The following is a 20583-nucleotide window of genomic DNA, read 5'->3' on the forward strand; positions in this document are numbered from 1 at the left end:
ACCTGGGATGATTCAAGCACAGAGCAATCGTGGCCACTCTTTTTTTACTGAAGCGAGGCAATCAAAAATATAATCAAATCTTTTATGTACGAACACAAGTTCAAGTGATCATCTTCATTCATTTTCATCAGTCGTGTCAAGGGCAAGTAAACTTTAAAAAAAAAAAAGAGTGGAAAGATAGAAGCAATCAAATTGACCCGTGTGAAATCAGGAATGTTGTACAAGGCTGCATTGTGCTCTGTGTGATGTTATTAATAATAATGCTGCTTGTAATCAGACAGAATTGATTTGCAGTGGAGGCAGAGATTGAATCTAAAAATGAAACGAGCTCCGGCCATTGAATAGCCTCTCAAATATCATCCATCATTTGCATGTAGCGTTATATTGCTGCTTTGAATGCATTAGGGCAATAATCTGCATTTTATTAATTTGTACTCTGCTTTTTCTATGTCATGAACTACATCATCAACTCATGACATGAAATAAATGTTGCATATGAACAGACTATTTAAAGAAGACTAAACAGGACAAATCCAGTTACAGAGATGACGGTTTCGTTCATGGACTTAACACTTGTTGTAGATGTTAGGGTCCTTATTTGTGTGGTTTCTCACCCCAGGCTTTTGTGGGTATTATCTGTCTCAACACCTTTTTCTGAACTGCTACAGATTGCCAGTGCTATTGAGAAAGGAAGCTCTATGACGCTAGTGACTCACACATTTCAAGTTTAGACCAGTCAATGATAACTGAAGGGACTGAACGGGAAAATAAAGCCTGTGACATTGTTGCAGCTAAAACAATTAATAATCGACTTAATGACTTTATTCAACCACAAACGGCTGTTTCCACTTTAAGTCAAAATGTGTGTACAGCTGTTCTCCTTTAATAACTCTTTAAAAAAAATTTTTTTTTAAATCAACCTTTTATACCAAACAATGAATCCAAGTTAATTTTAATTAGCCTACCTTGCCACCTTGTTTAAACAGCTTATCTTGAATTTAAAACAAATGGGAGCTGTCATCCTACACAAAAAAGGATCAGACAAATACGATACTTATCTGAACTCCAGAGCGTTTCTATCTTTTCTGAAGAACCAGATCGTTGCTCTTGCTAATACATTTCACCTGTGCTGCATTCTGTGCTGGTGGTCCTTCAAAATAAAAGCTGGGGAGTTTAAATTTAGATCTGAAGCAATTCGAACAATTTTTATTCTACTGTTAATAGAATAAGTAAGTTAGTAAGTAATGTTTATTTGTAAAACATAATGCTTCAGTTAAATTGTTCTAGTTTTGGAGTCTAGTCGTAAAAATGTGTAATTTGATGTGGCTTTTAAATCATGTTTTCTCTCTGTTCCCTGCTTGTTTTGTGATAGTCGTGCGACCTGTTGGAGACGTGTTAGCAGCTACAACTCCACCTGCGATTCGTAATGGAATAGATAAGTTGGTCTCCTGCTATGTCGCTTCTCATCTCAGCAAGTACCTTGATATCAGTATAATAAAACTCACTTGAGTGGTGATGCAAATGTAAATACAATTAGATTTGACTCAAAAAGACTGACATTCAACCTTGTAAATCGATGTTCAAATGAAGTAGCTTTGAAATTGCATGGTTTTATTTTATGTATTCGCTCTACATTAAACATTCAGAGATTCAAAGTAAAATAAAAGTAGTTTGCTGTAAACATTGAATAGAAGACAGCTGGAGAGGACTGAAGATGAGGTAGATCTTCTGCTTTACACAGACCACCTACGATTCCGAATAAAGCCCTGAAACACCACAATGATTATACCCAGATTTTTTGAGTGGAGAAAAAAAAAAAGAAGCCTGAAAATGAGCATCGATCTCAGTGAAGTACTCATCTCGAGAATTAGTAAATAAAAGATAACACGATAAAGCATGAGGACTCAAAAGAAACATTTTCAACCTAATAATCCTAATTAAATTAAATAACATTTAAAAAAGATATAAATACGTGGTGTTCTTCTTTCATCCGTTTCACTCCAGGCCGGCGTGATCGTCACCGTCCCATCAATAATTCTTTATTTTCAAGACGATCATAAATTATTTGGGTTATCGAAAACCCTGTGGGTTCATAAATCCCATCGTCACAAGCACAGAAGTAAAATAGTGAATCTAATGAGGTCAACAGCTCAACAGCTCTTCCTACTGTTGACGACATCAAACTCTCCGACCATATGTCTCCACGGCAGCCGCGGCCAAGTGCATCTTATTACCTTAACATCGTTTGACACGCGGTGCTACACAAGGTAGCGTGTAATCGGACGCCCAGGTGCGAGAGGCAGATGTTGGACTGACCCCATGCCGCACGCCTCCCACCGCCGTGATCTTCCGCCTCTAAACAAGCGAGGGTAGCAAAAAAAAAAAAAACATTCACTTCATGTAAGCTCGCGTGGCTAAAGGGGGAACTCCGCCTCCTGATTTAACATGCTTTCGGAATACTCGGGCAGCAGCACAATCAATATTTATGCAGCTGAACAACTCTCTGGTGAAGTCGGAGGACCTGTAATGGTAGCTAAGTAGGCAATTTAACTGTAAGCTGACAGAAATTAATCAGCCACAATGGTAAAGGGAAGCGAAGGGAGCAGCCGGAGTTCGTATGGCATTACAGGATGAAGCCCACTTATCCCGGGAGCAGTCAAATAAATTCCGTCACTCCGCAGAGCAGTCCCACCTGCCACCTCACCACAAACGTACACGGTGTCGATAGAAAGCTCTTCACAGAGTGACTCATCCAAAATAATATATACTTTTTATTTAAATCCCCAGTGGCGAGCAGAGGACATAGATACTAGCAACATGCAGACATCGAACTGTGTTGTCACTTCTGCTGCTATGATTGAGATCTCTGCACAAACTCCTCTCTCCCTCTATATGGTCTTCATCCACCTTGAAGATAGACTGTCGAGTTCGTCGAGTCCGCGGGACTTTTTGTATCCGAGCATTCGGCGCCCGCCGTCGTGCGACATTGCCGAGGGCTGCTTTAAAATTAGAAGAACATTCCCCCCGCGAGGACTGACACTGTGATTTAGGCCTGCTCTGCGACATGTCATGAGCAGCACATAAAGATGGAGGTGGCTTCTGATGGATTTGTGACTTGTAGCCATTGCGCCGATGCAGCGCGGACGCAACGGAGAGTTCGCTACAAAATTGGTTGGGGGTGAATGCGGGGCTTGAGGCGCATGAGTGAATGTGCAATATGTCTTGCAAACAGTAGCTAGGGATGACTCTATAGCCATGGTGACTCACTTCAAATTTCACTCAGAGGATGCCCTGCTGCTTTTTCATGCTAATTCACAGAAGAGCGAGTAAATAAAACCCATTTTAAAGCGAAAGATGATGTCACTGTGTTAAGAAATACGCCATATATGCTCAAATTCTAGCAAGAAAATAAATCCACCTCTTGGATCACCCAATTTAGCTTGAAACTAGTTTATATATTAGATAATATTTAAATCAGATTTTGCTGGGATTTGACAATATGCTCAATTGCTCAATTTTGGCATGTTGAGGAAGAAGAAGGTTCATTTTCTCTTTTTCTCTCTTGCTTTTTTTTTTAAAAAACTTGCTCATCAAGATTATTTTTAAGGCCAAAAAATAAGCTATTTATCAGAAGAATTCCTTAAAAGTGGTTTAAAATTTGGAAGAAACTCCAGGCATCTGTAAATGTGTCTTGTTTTGATTCACTCAGCAGTAGAATGGCTTTTTCAGCCACTATTACGATGCTACTAAAGCACTTCTGCAGGTTTCCTAACCTGTTCCAGCGAACACCAGGCACCATCTGCCAGCCCCCCGCACCTCTTTGGCTGACCCTCATCCCCCCTCCCGGTACACAAGCTCCCTTTCTCCAAGGCCATTCACACACTCTCCTCTTCCCTTTCAATATGGGTCTAGACATCATACAAAACACAAAATACAATATTATACCAGATAAAAAAAATGAACACATCAAGAGGCAAAAGAATTCTATTTTTTATCAAGCTTAACAATTTATAAAGTACAATCTTTCTGAAGTAAAACCGTGTGTAAGGTTAAAATTTGATTGACTTTGAGCAGCAGAACCGAAAGGAATGTACAATCAATAAACTGAATATGAAGTTCTATCCTGGGATCTGAGCTTGAACCAGTAAAGAAATGTTTTTAATCGATGGTAGCTTCTTGTTGTGATGCTCTTTAAAAGAAAACATGCTCCTAAATGTATTGTATTTCGAGGTCATACATTTTTTAACAATGTCTAAATTTAATTATTCAATGTTTGTGCTTTTCCTGTGATGTAGATAAAGTGTATTCTTATTTTATCTTAATAGATTCATTTTTAAATAAGGCCAAGGGGCCAAATCCAACCCTCCGAGTTGTTTAATATACCCTGATACAAGCCTGCCAAGTTTCAGAAAATTAAAAGAGTGAGATTTGAGTGTCATGATGTCAGTTTATACGATTTTACTAGACTCATGTCCTCACCTCAGTGACAGCTATAGCATAAACCAGTCATCTTTGGCGATACCACATGATTAAGATGGTTTAAATATGACAATTTCATTTTTAATCTCTCCAAAAGTTTACATTTAATTGTAATGATAATTTTTGGATAGTAGTCTACATCTTCTAGAACAGATCTATGGCAGTCATTGATCATAACTTTTATTAAATATTGATGTATTATAAACATGTCATCTTTGAAAATGCCATAAAAGATTCATAGCTGAAGTATAAGGTTTTAATGAGCTATTTCTTTAAAATTCTACATTCAAATGTAATGAAAATTCTTTTGCAACTGAAACCTGCCATTTTAACTGATCTGAAACAAACTATTTTAGTGAGAACTCTCCAGATTTGTGTGCGGCTCATGACTGGAGAAACCCGAAGTACAGTCAACTCTCCAAAAGTATGATGTTGTTGTTAAGTTACGATGATTCGACCACTTGCTGTTGTCAAAACCAGGGTAAGTAATGATGCCATCATGAAAGATAGATAGACCTGCCTTATGTTGTTCCTGATTAGTCAATATTGTGTGGTGCCTTCAACGATTGGCTAGATTTACACAAAAAGTACTAACGTGTATTATCATTAAAAAAAAAAAAAGTATTAAATGGGTTAACATAAGCGAAGAAGTGTGGTGTGAGAATGAGTCAAATTGCGTGACTGTCGCACTCAAAGCGTGACACTAGTAAAAAATAACTAATTTAAAGCATGTTAAAAACAGAAAACCACCAACACATGTTGACATAGTAACCGAACAGTCAGTTTTCAGAAAAGTAAAACCAACTCAGAAGTGCAAAAAAAGCCAGAGTTCTTGTACAGACCCAGCCAAAAATAACAACATACTTTTACAGCACTAAATCATTTTAACAGTCCTGTAAAACAATGTTTAAATCTTGAATTCCAATTTTACTAATGTCGCAGCATACAGTGATGTATTCTCTCAAACATTTCCCTATTATTTATATTCCCCATTCAGCACTTTCAGAGAATTTGCAGAATAATGCTTGATTTGACAAGTGAGTTTATATTAGCTGACGTAGCAACAAGCTGAGCGTAGTTTCATAGCCGTATAATAGAATTCCACCACTTGACCTGGCTATGACATAATAATTACAAAGCAGACTGATATTGTTTTTTTGGCATTTTACATTTATACATTTGCATAAACATTCTGCTCCATTAGTTAATTCTAGTAAGTTTTGTTACCTTTTTTTATTTTTGTAACTTGTGATGAAGCTCAGTCATCAACCAGAGACTCAACGTAGAGCCGCTATTCTTTCAGAGAAACCAATTGAGGCTATAGTTTATGGTATAAAATTCAAAGCTGGGGGTGACATTAAGCTTGGATCATACAAGACTCAACGATGAAATGAAACAAATAAGAACATAAATAAATATCTTGTGAATAGAGTCGAGGATCAAACACCTGCTGCAGAATATTTGGAGCTTTTACATCTGAGCCGAGAGAACATGCAGCATAAATATCATTTACGCTACTCTGGGAATGATGGAGTCATTTCAAGACAAGAGCAAATAACAATGCTGAGGCACACGTGGCTCAGGAGGTCAGCACTTTGAGCGAGCAGGGATTCTCCCGCATGCTGCAAGAGTGAATTACGAGCATTGTGTGCTGCCAAATTGATTTAACTGTAAAAATGCTTTTCATTTGTTCCATAAAGATGCTCCCACTTTTACTGCTCCTCGGCCTATGGGGGGCGAGGCTCGATGATTGGCTTAAAATTTACAGGCAAGGTCATAATCAAAGCCGTTCTTGCATTCGAATCATCAAGAATTCCATCATCATGTAGATTCGAGTGTAACGCCTCGAGGAAGCAGACATATATGTCTCTAATTTATAATACAAACATGCACGCCCACGCGGGAATTCACTATAAAAATCCGAGTCATGGTGATTTAAAAAACGAGTCGCTGACATTAAGCGAGCATTAGAGCCCCGCTGCTGTCAACAACACACTGTAACAGCAACATCCATTAAGCAGCGGGAGAGGAAGTCGCAGCTAAATTTCATTAGGTTGTTGCAAAAACTACGTCTATTTTTCAACAGCTCGTAAAGCCGGACGTCTGAACACACTCAGTGGAATTAAAGCAACACGTACACGCATGTAGGGGTGCGATGAATCAAGAGGTTAAGGGTCTTTCAGGAGGTGTCGAAAAGGAAAAACTAAACATGTGTTTTAACACCTGCGACGTTCATCCAAAGCTATGTATCAATGAGAAACTTCCAATACTGGTACTGATACCGATACCTTAACTCCGATACCGCTTCCTGAGCGATACTTTTTTAAAAAGTTACATTTTAACCAAAAGAAAACGACAGTTTGCACAGTAAAAATATTGATTTTTATGTTTGAGCATCTACTCAGAGCTGTTTTCTTGAAGAAAAAACGAATATAAAAAAAACATTTCCAGTGCCAAAGAACGATCGCTAACAAGTAAAAGATCAATCTTGTTTTTATGGCCTCTGTCAGTTATAAGTTTTTCTTAAAAGATATTCACTGATCAAGTTTTATCAACACAAAAGTACTGAAACTTTGCACCAAAAGAAGGACCATATTTAAATACTCGATATTATTGGTTCCAGAAAAGAACCAAAGTTCAATACCCAGCCCTTTTCTTTACTTAATTGTATTACTTAAAGGTGGATTATATTCTTATTTCAAACTAAAAGTATTATTTCCTTAATCAAAATCAGAATTAACACCTGGTTTACACTGAAAGTAACTATGATATATCAGGTTTTGAGGCGTCTTTCGGTTTAATGCTATAAAGCATATACATTTTCTAAGTGTTGAATGTGGTGTATGTCTGTTCCTGGCCATGAATTAATTTGCTAAACAATGATACCTGGGTCAAAACTGAAGTAATGAAAATATATTACTTGTATTATTTGCAGGTCATGTGCAAATACATGTTTTTTTAAAGCTATGATGGGAATGAATTGAAAAATATGGTCTGGTCTGAGATAATACACAACAAAAAAGGAGGAAGTTGCACCAGTTTTGTAGAACGAGCCATAGATTTAAATCTATGTAAAATGTTTTTATTGTGTGACTCTTATGTTCAATATTTAAGGTTAAAAAATGGTCTTTAAGATTTAGAATTCCAGCTGCAGACCGAGTGCAAAAGTCAATCGTTGCACATGGAAACGTTGGTAAAAAATGAAGCACTTACACACACACATACATACACACACTTGCACACCCCAGAGGATTGTGGGTGACAAAGCAAAAAGGTATTGCCACACTCTGGCCCGAGCCACTGAGCACGAGTGTGGTCCAGCAGAGGAAATCCAGACATTTCCAAATTTATCGTTGAATAAACTGGCAGTGTGGAGAGCAGCTGACAGGCCATCCATCGTGCTGGGCGCTGCCCTAGTGCTGCGCACGTACAAGGGTTGCTGTGCTTTGATTTCCTGTCTCGGCTACCCTGACAGATGAGTTATGGAGAGGGTGGAGGTGAAGCAGCCCCTCGCCACCGCAGGGCTTCACCTATCTGCCCACCAGTTCACCCCCTCTCTACTTTCAGCGTTTCCACAGGAGCTGAAGCCATGTGGTGATACATGTGAGCAGTCAACGTGGTTCCAATAAAACTGGTCGAAATTGACTAAATGATCAGGTGCTTCCACATGATTGTTTAATGACACATACTCACAGGTAAACTGCCTTTAATATTACAGTGATGTCATCAAGAATGGACGGCTCGTGTCACAGATTTCTGTGGATAATACGCTTTGAAAAGGTCAAAAGGTCTAGTTACAGAAGAGAAAAAATGCTACTTATAGTCATCAATCGCAGGAGTCTCCACCTGCAACTCGTTGAGGAGCCAATTATGATGTACTCTTGTTCGCCAAGATTTCAAATTTTTGTACAGCCACCATGAACCAATCATGCACTCATTTTTTTTGTTGCAATTTGAATGTAAGGTTCTTTGGTTTTTGTGGATTTAGCTACATTTTTTTCCTGGTGATTATTGCTCTTACTCCCCTAGTAGCCATCTACTCACCAGTTTGACATTTGCCACGTACAGCCTTGACCTTTAATGTATCCTTAACTGTGTTGATTGAATTTATGTATTTTTGGCTCCTCATCTAGCGTTCTTAGATACTACTCTTCAAAATTCGTTGTCTTTCCTGATTTTTCCAAAAGCGTTTTTTTGTGCATCTATGAATTAATCATTCCTTTTTCATCTCCTCGCCACCACTTTGGGATTCTTATTTTCTCCTTTCTTGATAGAGATGACTCTTGAACTTTTTTTAATCCACTGCAGCGTCTGAATTTTTTCCAAATTGTCATAACTTTTTTTTTTTTTTTTTACAATCCCTTATAAGTCCCGTGAGGGGAAATTCGGTAGTGCTTTTTACAGCCATTCACACATACTGATGGGAGTAGGCTGCACACTTGCGCCAAGTTCACCATCAGGGTAAAGTGTCTTGCTCAGGGACACAACGACACAACCTGCAACCTTTTGGACTGCAGCCAACCACCCTACCATCTGAGCTATGTCACCCCAACTTTTGAAATATGCTTTAAACACTTTTGCATCCATTAGCTTTCTGTAAAGATCCACTTGTGATTACATACAGATTTTTTTGTGTATTTGGGGAAAAAAAACACATTTTTGAACTCTAAAAATGCAACTTTTCACTTTTTATATTAAGTCAATATATATTTTTTGTTTATTTTTGTAATGTTTTGCAATTTCTTAAGTTAAATTTGCCTTAAAACCTCATTCAAGCACAGTGTATCCACAACAGAAACTAAATACAAATGACTAAAAGTAAAAGTAAAAATCAAGATGGCCTTCACATAGCGGAAGAATATCTTCCTGTTCCTTCTATTCTAAGAGACCATTGCTGTTAAAAAAAAAAAGAAAAGAAAGAAAATTGGAACATCAAGCATCTACTATTATGGTTCTTAAAGTTTGTTGCCATATAATGTCTCCAACTACACAAAAAAATAAGCTTTTTTCATACCTTGAGATTAAAAAATGTATCATCATTTGTTTGTTTTTTAGTAAAGCATTTTTGTTATTTGGTCCATTGTTTAATGAAGGAATGTTTACATTAACATTAAATGTTGTCTATTGACGCCCAACAACTTGAGACCCAGGTATTCAAAGCTGAAAAGGCTGAATAATATGTTACAGACTCACAACTATCTGTGAGCAAGAACAATACCTTACACTCGTATCCGAGAGTCGCTGTGAGAATATCAATGGTATCAAAGTTCATGAAAGATTGATGGAACAATTTTGTGCAAAAACACATTAATGAGACCATTATCTGTTGAAAGTGCGTCAATAGTAATTGGCTGGAGGGAAGGAGAGGTTGCTGTGGCTGAACCTGGATGTTGGTGGAGAATAGTGAATAAATTGTAGTTAAAAAGGTGCAGATTTCAACACACGTGCCGCTCATTTTTCACATCACGGTCCACTTTTGTTCAGGGCATGCAGCCAAATACAGCAATGTGGCTACAATTCTTCCTCCACATGATCATGCCAGTCGAAAGTGCCTGATTGAAGAGATCTGGAGGATCTCGCGACAATAAACCCAGCGTTCTAAAGGCTGCTCAGGCATCTAGGACAACATTGTGGTCGCAATGTTTTGTCGTGGAAAGCAGCCAACCAAGTGCACAGAAACATCATTTTGCTTTCTGTTCCGAGTCAGGGCGAAGGTGTAATTGCACCAGTGGATGTATTATTCAGGAGGAAAGCATGGCTCAGATGGATTGAGCCTCATTCGGAGCGAGATTATGAAGCTCTCAAGGCACAAGTCGAGACCCTTTTCAAACAAACTGTGCTGCTCTTTCTCATGGAAATCAATAAGAGATTCACTTCACTTGATTCTGCGAGGGAAGTGTCGGGATCAGGCGGAATAGTGAGGGATAATAGAGACAGTTTTGATGTTTTGTAAACTGTATAATTGGAGCCACATTACAATTTATAAGGAGGCTGTTTAAAACCATTTATGTATCATTGATAGCACTTAAGGGCGAGCTTTAGGAAGGGATCAATTTGTGAAGATGTCTTTGTTGGTAATCATTTTCTAGCTGTGTGAAGAAGGCTTGAAGGAAGGAATAATGCTAACTATTTTAAAAAAAAAGGTTTCTAGACGATATTGTGGGCTACTCTCAACAGACAATTAGAAATACAATCTGTTTCGTCCCTCAGTCACAAAACATATAGACGTTATTTGACATCACTAAACCATCCTGTCCAGGGTGTTTTCTGCCTCTCGCCCCAGGTTGCTGGGATAGGCTCACCCTTCAAGTGGAGTTAAACATTCAAAACTAAAATGGATGACATGACAAACATTTTTACTTCACAGCTGACCAAAGGGTGCGTGACATGACTAGTGCACAACCGAGTCTAAGTTTTAGAAATCCTCCCCCTAAAGTGGACTGTGCATTAAAGGGTTAATATTCATTCATTCATTTTGTACCACTGATTCTCTTATGAGTTGTTTTTTTTTCCATTTGCCTTGATATTCCTTTATAGTTGCCACATTTGGGACATCTACAATATTTTTTTTAACCATTTAAGAAGCCAAATATGTACAAATTTAATCACTAGGCTTCATTGTATGACATAAAGTGAGATAACTGCGCACATCATACATGACTTAACACAAAAAATACCAAATTGTTGTTGGAAAAAAACTCATATGAATCAAATATTTTCCTCAAGGGTTAATAATTGTGTTTTGGATGAATGTGACAGAGATACACAACAAAGCCTTTTTTTAAGTGTTCCATTGTTTATGTCACATAGATGGACCGGTCGTTTTCAGGTCCCTGTGGTGCGCTTTGATCAAATACGACTGAGATCCTACTGAGGTTCTGGCCGCAGCAGGAGCAGCTGCAGTTTCTAACCCAGATCCCCCCCTGGAGACGACGGTTCAAGCTGGCAAAGTAATAAACAGCGACGAGAGTCTTTTACCTTCTCTCAGCAGATGCGAGTAGATGAGCCACAGGAGCAGCAGGCAGCAAAGTGACGCACCTCCACCTGCGGAGAGCGTCTTCACCCCAGACTGCATCCTTCCTGCCTCTGGATCCAAACTTTGAGCCTCCTCCTCAAATCCCCCCCTCAGATGTCGAGCAGATCTGGGTGGCTGAACCGTCTCTGCAGCCTGCCCTCGGCATCCATCTTGAGTTCACAATGGAAGAGGGACTGGTAATAATCCCTCCTTTTTAGGATTTTTTCTTAAATTCCCCCGGCGAGCTGCATCTCTATCCAAGCGAGGCTGCAATGTCAGCGGCCAAGTTTACGCAGCTCAGAGGAGGTTCTCCTGCAGAACATCTACAAGTCAAAAAAAAAAAAGAAGAAAAATGTCCTCAGTGGAGAAGATGATCAATGCAGATTATTGTCCAGCTCTTCATCCTCAATTGGAATTTTTATTCCCGAGCAACTTCGGTGCCTGTGAAGCAAACGCAGACAGACATGACCGACCTACCAATCGGCGCGCAAACTTGTCCGTGCGTGCGTCATGTGTCCGCAGATGCGCGTCTGTGGCGCACACGCGGAGAGAGAGAGAGAGAGAGAGAGAGAGAGAGAGAGAGAGAGAGAGAGAGAGAGAGAGAGAGAGACGCGCTCTAAAGCCAACTTCCGAACACACTCGTCACCTGTGCGAGCCGGTGCAGAAAAACAAATGTTGGTCACAGATGAGAGAGAGAATGCTTCTCTTTTTTTTCACCCCCTCACTGATGGATTCATTTGCATGCGGGCGATGACGCGCCTTCACTCCATGATGCTGCTGGTCCTGATGCTGATGCTGCTGCTGCACCCTGACTTGAGTTACGAGGTCTCCTTCTCATCTCTCTCTCCACTTCCTCTCATACACCCATTTCTATTCCACACACACAAAAAAAAAAAGACAGAGTTCAGGGAGAGCAAACATTCAGACCCGACGATGGCTCAAGAACGCAACGATTGCTGCGGCAAGAATACGATTATTTTCTGAAGAATGTTCCAGAAAAGTATTTTTTTCACACACAAGTGGACTCGATCACTCACATCGAGTTACACCATTTGCTTAAAGTGTCGCAGCTTTAAATTAAACTACAGACCTCCGCCAAGCAGCTCATTTACAGCCACAAAAGTGATTTCCTTATCCTAAAATAACTTTATCTACTCCAGTTTCCTCCCACAGTCCAATAACATACAGAGGTGGATTGAGAACTTTGGGGAATTATCCATCGGTATGACAGTGTGTGTGAATGGTCTGTCTTTGTGTCTGGCGTCGTGTCCAGGGTAAGTAAGTAAGTAAGGATTTTTTATTTATATAGCGCTTTTCCAGACCAGGGTCACAAAGCGCTTAAACAATCAAAACAATATTCAATAAAGTATATACTTTAAAGGACAAGATAATACTGAGAACAACACAGGAGTTCTAAAAAATCAAGGAAAAGCCTGAACAAATAAAAACGTCTTAAGATGTTTCTTAAAGGACTCAGTAGATCCATCAAACACAGAGAGAGAGGAAGTTTGTTCGAAAGCTTAGGAGCAACAGTCTGGAAGGATTTCTCTCCTCTGGTCCTGAACCGTGTTCAGGAACCATCAGTAGATTCTGATCCACAGACCTCAGAGCCCGAGCTGGGGTGTAAGGCTGGATCAGATCAGTGATGTAAGGAGGAGTCTGACCATGAATAGATCTGAAAGTAAGAACCAGAATTTTAAAGTTGATCCTGAAAGAAAATGGAAGCCAGTGAAGGATCGGAGAAATGTGAGTTCTTCTACTCGCCTGCCTCTCGCCCTATGATACTGGGATAGGCTCCAGTCTCACCGCGACCCCGGTAAGGGATCAAGCGGTTGAAAATGAACGAATGAATATTTAAAACCCAAGTGTGCTCTTTAAAAAGTAGGTGCAAGAATCATCCGAATTTCTATTAAACATTTATCAGACATTTTTAGATGCTGGATGTACTTATTCTTCACGTTTAATTACTTTACACAAAACTTTGTCAGTCGTCTGTGAATAAAGGTTAACGCAAAGGAAATGTGTTTTTTCTGTTAAATGCTTCCATGTTTCAAAAAATTAACAAAAGTTGAATTTAAATAGACAAGGCTGGTGTACACTCTCACCATTGAGAAAGAAGAGCTTGGGGCAGCGTGCCAGTAGAAGGTCACAGTAAGGTCAACAGGGCATCTTCTGCTCTGAGCCTTTGTGTTTCTCGATGTCACAGGGTCACAGATGTGGGTGGAAGCGTGATGCTCCGTCAAGAGGCACGGACTGAAGATCACAGCCTTGACCGAGGATGTTGCCAAGCCGCACGTCTTCTTCTGAAAGTGCAACTCCATTCAATCCTGACACCAGCTTGGAACTGAAAAGTCTTTCTGGTGCGGCATTATCAAACACAGGGTGGTTTTTCCAACAAATGTTCACAAAGAGAAAAGTTTGTTTTGTGTTGTTAAGATGTGTTTCTACATTCCTTCGCTCTGCCTCCTCCCGAGGCTTCTAACAAAACATCTTTTGTCTGGTACTTTCTTTCAGAAAATGCTCGACGTCAGCTTGCGAATCAAAGTGTGCAACATTGTTATTGAAATGTTCAAATATACGACGGAGTAGGGGCGACAAAAACGTTTTTTCTTTATGATTGCAGCCTCGTCTTTTTGTGAACGTTTCTTATCATCTTAAAGACTCTCTCTTGTCAGTCCCCCCCGACAATATTGGACCTTAGTTCCATAACCTGGGCACACATAGGCTTTGTTGCATGAAGCAGACGCTAGTCACGCCAGTGTCAATATCTCCAAAAATAAAGCTAAAAACAACCTGTGAAAACTTCCAATCCTTTAATAAATGATGGAGGGACAAAGAATAGGATGTTATTAACTTCTAATCTATTAACATTACAACTTTAAAAGGGATTACATTCCCACTTTTAGTCAATTCACGTCAATATAACCTTTAATATTGTGATGATATTCATGAGCTTAAAAGTAATAACATTACAACTTTTAAATTTATTAGATTTTACCAGTTTTAAATCTCTTAATGATATTTACCACTGTCACTTCTTGAATGTTACAGTCAGTCTCGTAATGTTACGACTTCAAATCATAATATTTAACTTTAAATCTCACAATATTATGATTATTAATCTCATAACGTAAATTAATATCTAAAAAGTCATAATATTATCAATTTTTTTCTTTTGTCATTTACCTTTTTTTTAATAGCGTTAACCAAGACTTAAAGAGTCATAATATTCTGTCTTTTAGTCACGTTATTTAATTTACGACTCTCAATTCTGAAGTGTTAAGACTTTCATTCTTGTAATGTTACGACTTTAAGAGTCATAATACTTCGTCTTTGAGTCACATAATGTAATTTATCGTGTAGTATTATGATTTATAATCATATAATTATGATCATATTTTTACCAATTTATATCTTGTAATGTCATTTACATTTTTCAATAGCGTGATATCAAGACTTTAAGAGTCATAACCTTCTGAATTATTCTTATTCATGTAATGTCATTTACGACTTTCAATCTCGTAAAGTCACGACTTTAAGAGTCATAAAATTTCAATTTCGAGTAACATAATGTCATTGACAACTCTAAATCCTGTAACATTATCATTTTTTTTATTTCGAAATATAATGACGTTTAATCTCATAATGTCATTTAAGATTAATGTTTTTTATTGGTTAATAATATGATTTTTAGAGTCTTAATATTCCCTCTTTTAGTCTCATAATGTCTTTGAGGACCTTTAATCTCATAATAACACTGTCGTTTCTCTTCTTAGTGTTGAACCATTACTCCATATAAATCCAATTTGCACTCGTATTAAAAATGCTTGGTTTGGAAATAAAAAATATGTTGTTCTTGTTGTGTCTTTAAATCCTAGAGGTTCACATCAAACGTTCAGCGTCACCAAAGCGTGTTGATAAAAAAGGGTTCAGCCTTGAAGCCGAATCTCAATCTTCTGTTGGAGCTGACCCTCCACACACCAGTCCATCTTCTGAAAGAGCTTGGTTTAAGACTCCCCTGCTAATCCAGGACCATTACTGTAACTCACCCTCTCACTCACGCCCACACACACACGCACACACACACCAAATCCCATGGCCAGTGGAATGTGCACTTTATTAGCAGATAGAGAACCTCTGCCACCTTCACACCACTGTGCCATCAGACAGGCTTTTATCATGAAATATGGACGTCAACGTCCCATCAAGAAAAAATACACCCCTGGGAACTGCAGCGGGTTTTGTGTGAAGAAGGAAGAGTGAAGGATTAAGGAAATAAAAAAAAGTGCAGGTTAAACGTAGAGGCTATAAATCTGTATGTCACCGTCTTTATCTAAAAACTCTCTATATTACAGAACAATCATCCGTCTTTATCGTCTGATACGACACATGCTTCACCTCGGAAAATAGTCGGCGTCTGCGGGCGTCGGCGCTGGTGTCGTTGTTGCCTGAAAACATGCTGTGCTCGTTCCAATTAGATTGTAGAAGAAACAAAGGCTGCGGCGTGAGCGGCGCCGTCACTTTACTGTGAAGCTCCTGAACTACATTCTTAATATCTGCTTCTTATGCTGCAGAAACATTGGAGAAATGCTCAGTGTTTTTGTAGCACATTCTGTTGCTATTTTTTTTTTTTTTTAAATCGGAGATGTCATGAAGGTCGAGCACGTGATGTTTGATGGTTTTTCTAAACTAAGACATTATGTAGGTCAAATAACGGTAAAAAATAAATAAATAAATCCCACCTCCGTCTTAAATCCTAATCAATGCAATCCTTCTTACTTGACCCAAGCGTCATCAGATTCAAAAAGAAAACAGTGTCTTTGTAATAGCCGGAACATGTTAATGTAAAAGTCAGCTAAAAATCCATTATTTTAAAATGAAAAAAATGTAATTTCATTTAAAAAAATGATAAAGAACATGATTTTAATAATGAAATTATGCCAATTTCGTGGACAAAAAATGTAATTTTTAAATAAATGCTGATTCAATGCAACCTTTTCCAGATATAATAATGACTTGGCAGTGTAAGATGTATTGTTGTGATGCACAAACTATTCATATATGACAAGAATATTCTCAGGAATGATGGACACTTTAGGTTAGAAATGACCTGAAGGTTTCAGACCATTATAGAGTATCATAGAGAGGCAGGGAAGGCTCTTCTTTGCTCGTCTACATCACTTCCTTCCCACTGTCCCGTTTCCTGCCATCACTCACTCTGCTGGTCACTGCAGCCTTCACGCTCCTGGAAGCTCAGGATTAGAGAGCGGTTCTCATCATCTTTAAAAATCCTCAACAATTCAGGGCTTACGATTAAAAGATCCCTGGTGTGCATCTGAGGGTCTTCTGCTCGCTCTCAAGCTGCAGTGGTCCGGAGAGCACAGCTAATATTTCGTCGGCTGTTTTGCACATTTGCCAGAGAATTTGTGATGATGCCTTCAGTTTGGCGGGAAAAATAAACGGCTATAGGTGAATTTCTTTTGTTCAGTCCAGGACTGAGGATGGACTGTAAATAGTGTTTTTGCCGTTACAGCATCTGTGAGATTCATCGCTTGTCTTGTTACCATGGACATGTTGGCTGCATGAATGGACCACTCTCGGGTGACGGAGTTTTCTGACGATGGTGTAAAAATACTCTCTTCAGTTAGAGCTAAAATAAGGATAACATCTTTATGTGATAATGAACAGTATGAATCAAAGTTCTGAATGATCTTCATGAAATATTTGAGATGGTTTACAAATCTGAAAATTTGATCTGGTTTTGAGGAAGCTTTTTATTAGAAATTAATGTTTTTAACTTAAGTAAATGCATCATTTTATGAGATAATATCCAACTTTCACGTGACTATTGTGTGAAAATGCCTTGAACAATGATTCAAGAGTATATATTTTAGGACTCCAGAATACTGCAGAGCTAATGTCTCTGGTGGCCTCAGTGGTCAAGACTCTTGCTGATTTATATCTATAAATGTTCACCACGATCTGCTCCGTGTCTGGATTTTTAGTTTTTGCCTTATTCATCCGCAAAGGCCAAAAAGGGCCAAAAGCTGTTGTGCGCCAACTACTCCCTTATTGTGCTGCAAATCAAATGCAAGTTACAGACTTTTAAAAGTTTTCCACAATTTTTTGGTGTTCTTTTAGGCCTCAGCAGCTTGTATGTCTTTTTTTCGAAATCTTTTGCAATCGAACCAAAAATGATGCTACCGCCCTTTTTTTTAAAGTCCATGCATGCATGTTTAAGGAACAATGCAATATTTAAAACAACAGGAGATCGCGAAAGTGGGCTTTGCTCTTTTCCCTGCGACAAAAAACAATGATTGTACAAAAGAGTGAAATCCCACATAGATAATTTATCTAGAATTTAAAGCCTGAATGGTGTTTCTCGAACGTAGTTTGAAAAATGGCGCAGGATTTGCGACTTTTTTGCCCTTATCCTACACATTTTTGGGGGGTAATTTATTGCAGGAAATGTATATTCTTGTGAGAAAAAATTATAGCAGTGAGAGTCCGATCTATCTGCACGTTTTGATGTATTTTTCGTTTGTATGTGCTCAAAGGTAAGGGTCAAGCAAAGTGCTAATAATGGAAGGAGGATGAACAATAAGAAGAGACCGGGGGAATAAAAATAGTGGGCACAACATCTTATTCACTTAATAACATGGCCTTTGAATTTTACATTCACATTTGTCTTGCATTGTTATAAAAAAAAAACTTTTATAAACACATAGATTTCTCTTTGTGTCAAAAAAAAGTGGATCCCATCAGTCAAGTTACAATTCCTGAACGACAGACAGAGTTGATTTTTAAATTAAAAAAAACATTTCAAGCCAGGATTTATAGATTAATGAAGATACCTGGTTGTCTTTGGTAGTGACATGAGTGAATCAAAGGGAGCTCACGTGGACATGGTTTAGAGATACCAGGTTAAAGCAAAAGAGCAATACAACCGTTGAGGTTCGTGGAAGTGGTGCATGATAGTTTGTTTTTCACAGCGAACGCCAGATATCAAGCTAAGAGGCTTTCTTTAGGTCTGCCAGACGAATCTCCACAGGAGGTGTTGGAGCGCTGTAATTAATCATAATCCGTCACTTAGTTCAAGCAGCTGGAAATGACTATATTTATGTTCCCCTCAACATTATTTTAAAGTATGATGAAGCATTTTTAAACACACGTCTGACTCGTAGCAGCAGCAGCTAAAGCGGTTTAATTGCAAAGAAGTAATGTTGATGGTTGACTTCCCCATGCATGGATGCTTTGTATGAAATTACCATGTGGGTTTTTTTTTTTTCAAGACGCTCATTCACGTCACACTGCAAATTGTGAACTCACGCTGTAATTCAAAAAGGCCATACAGGAGACAATGCGATGAAAGCAGCACATGGCTGTTATCTTGGATGGGAAAAAAGAAGCTACTTAACAATAATTTCATGGGACAGTAGACCGCATAATTGTCAGAAGATAATCGCCGCTGTTGCAATAGGACTTCGAGAACATGATGTGGCGGATGTGTCCACGGTGGGGTTTACAATTGACTACTTCTGGTAAATAAATGGGCCTTTAGTGTTGTTGCCGCCTGATGGAGTGGATTCGGCGAGAAGAAAATGGTAGCACAAGTAGTTCTACTTGTACAGTATACATTATATAGGAGTCAATCCATCTGTACTTTCCTTACACTAATGTGACTTAAAGGGCTTTATTTAATAAGTGACAAAAGAAAATGCTGGAGATAAAAGAATGACCACTTAGTCACACAGGGTTACTTATACTTTTTTACTTACAGTACACATCAGAGTACACATCACATTATTAGAGGATAAATTGAAGTGTTATTTTCTGTGACCTAATCTGGGGCCATAGTTAACCGAGTAGGGAGAAGTGGAAGGTTTTTCTAGTTTAGGTTGGTAAACAGTTTTGACGCCTGTCAATGGCCAGTGTTGGTTTCAAAACTTGAGGATCATGTGGCTCTGCTGTGGAAGGACCTTTGCTGAGGGCTGAGTCAGGGGCTACAGTAGTGGCCACACCTGTACTGGGATACCATACCTAAAAGTTTCTAGAAAGACTAAAAAAAGAGTCTTGAGTATATGTTTAAAAACACTCTTTTTCACAGATATAAGCCGTACTAGTTTAAAGAGGCTTCTCCACATTTATGCTGAAAGACACAACTCAGTCTAAGAAGGTCGGAATTTTAAAAAGCAAATCAAATAAATAACCAGAAGTAAGAAATTCAAGCGCCCAAAGGCTTAAAGTGATATATTCAAACTTTCTACTCAACCTCATGTCGACTAAGGGTTTATTTTTTCAGAGTAATCCGTTCTTTTTAGAGTTCTAGCCATAAATGTATGTTCATTTTAATGTAGAGACTGGAACTCAGTTGTCTTCATCTTCATCTAAAAAGACACTTTAAAAAACCTCCAAATACCTCCATACTGCTGGTCTGTAATTTCAATCTTGTATTGAAGCCTCAACATGAGGAATTGCTCCGGAAAAACAGCTGACACATTGTGAATTTCTGTAAATTTGTGTTGTATGGTTGAAAAATGAGTACAAGTCAAGGCTCCGTTTAACAGCGTCAGTTGTGTCTCTTCTAAACACAGTTCAATCCTGCTGAGCAACACTCAGGTCCACTAAATGGCGAAAACAGAGAAGAGATGCAAAACTCCTTCTCCGACCACTGACTGGTTAAGTGGAAAATGTCGACCCACTCACTCTCATCAGTGGGAGGGATAAATGGAGCAGCAGCTAAATGCCATATAACTGCAGCTCTGGCGAGTGTTGCTGCTCTTCTGTGGGTCAGTGACTAAAAGAAGTGTACCAGAGAGAAAGGTCACACGGAGTCAGGACTCATCGGTGCATGTGAAGAACCAGGCCGACCCACGTGGTCCGACTCATAGGAAGACCTTGTGAAGCTTATTCGTCTTTAGACATCTTGACCCTTCCGTCGGCATTATTATAAGATATACTTTTGTTTTGACCCAGAAAAAAAGGCAAATTAACATTTCATTTCTCCAGAAGAATTGAGTTTGCAACCAGTGTTACAAGTTTATCCATTTCTTCAATTATTACAAATGATCGTCTTTTTTAGATGCAAA

General features: G+C 38.7%; 1 protein-coding gene across 1 annotated transcript in view; it reads right to left on the bottom strand.

Moving 5' to 3' along the window:
* tafa5l (TAFA chemokine like family member 5, like) overlaps positions 1-12571 on the bottom strand; it is a 50189-nt gene extending 37618 nt beyond the window's left edge. Inside the window, exon 1 of the mRNA XM_087782118.1 lies at positions 11458-12571. Within this exon, the coding sequence (XP_087638244.1) occupies positions 11458-11554 (97 nt within the window). The 5' untranslated portion in view covers positions 11555-12571. The remainder of the gene's footprint in view (positions 1-11457) is intronic.
* Between the last annotated feature and the right edge of the window lie 8012 nt (positions 12572-20583).

This window comes from Callionymus lyra, chromosome 19, assembly GCF_982586985.1.
Source record: "Callionymus lyra chromosome 19, fCalLyr1.hap1.1, whole genome shotgun sequence".
NCBI lineage: Eukaryota > Metazoa > Chordata > Actinopteri > Syngnathiformes > Callionymidae > Callionymus > Callionymus lyra.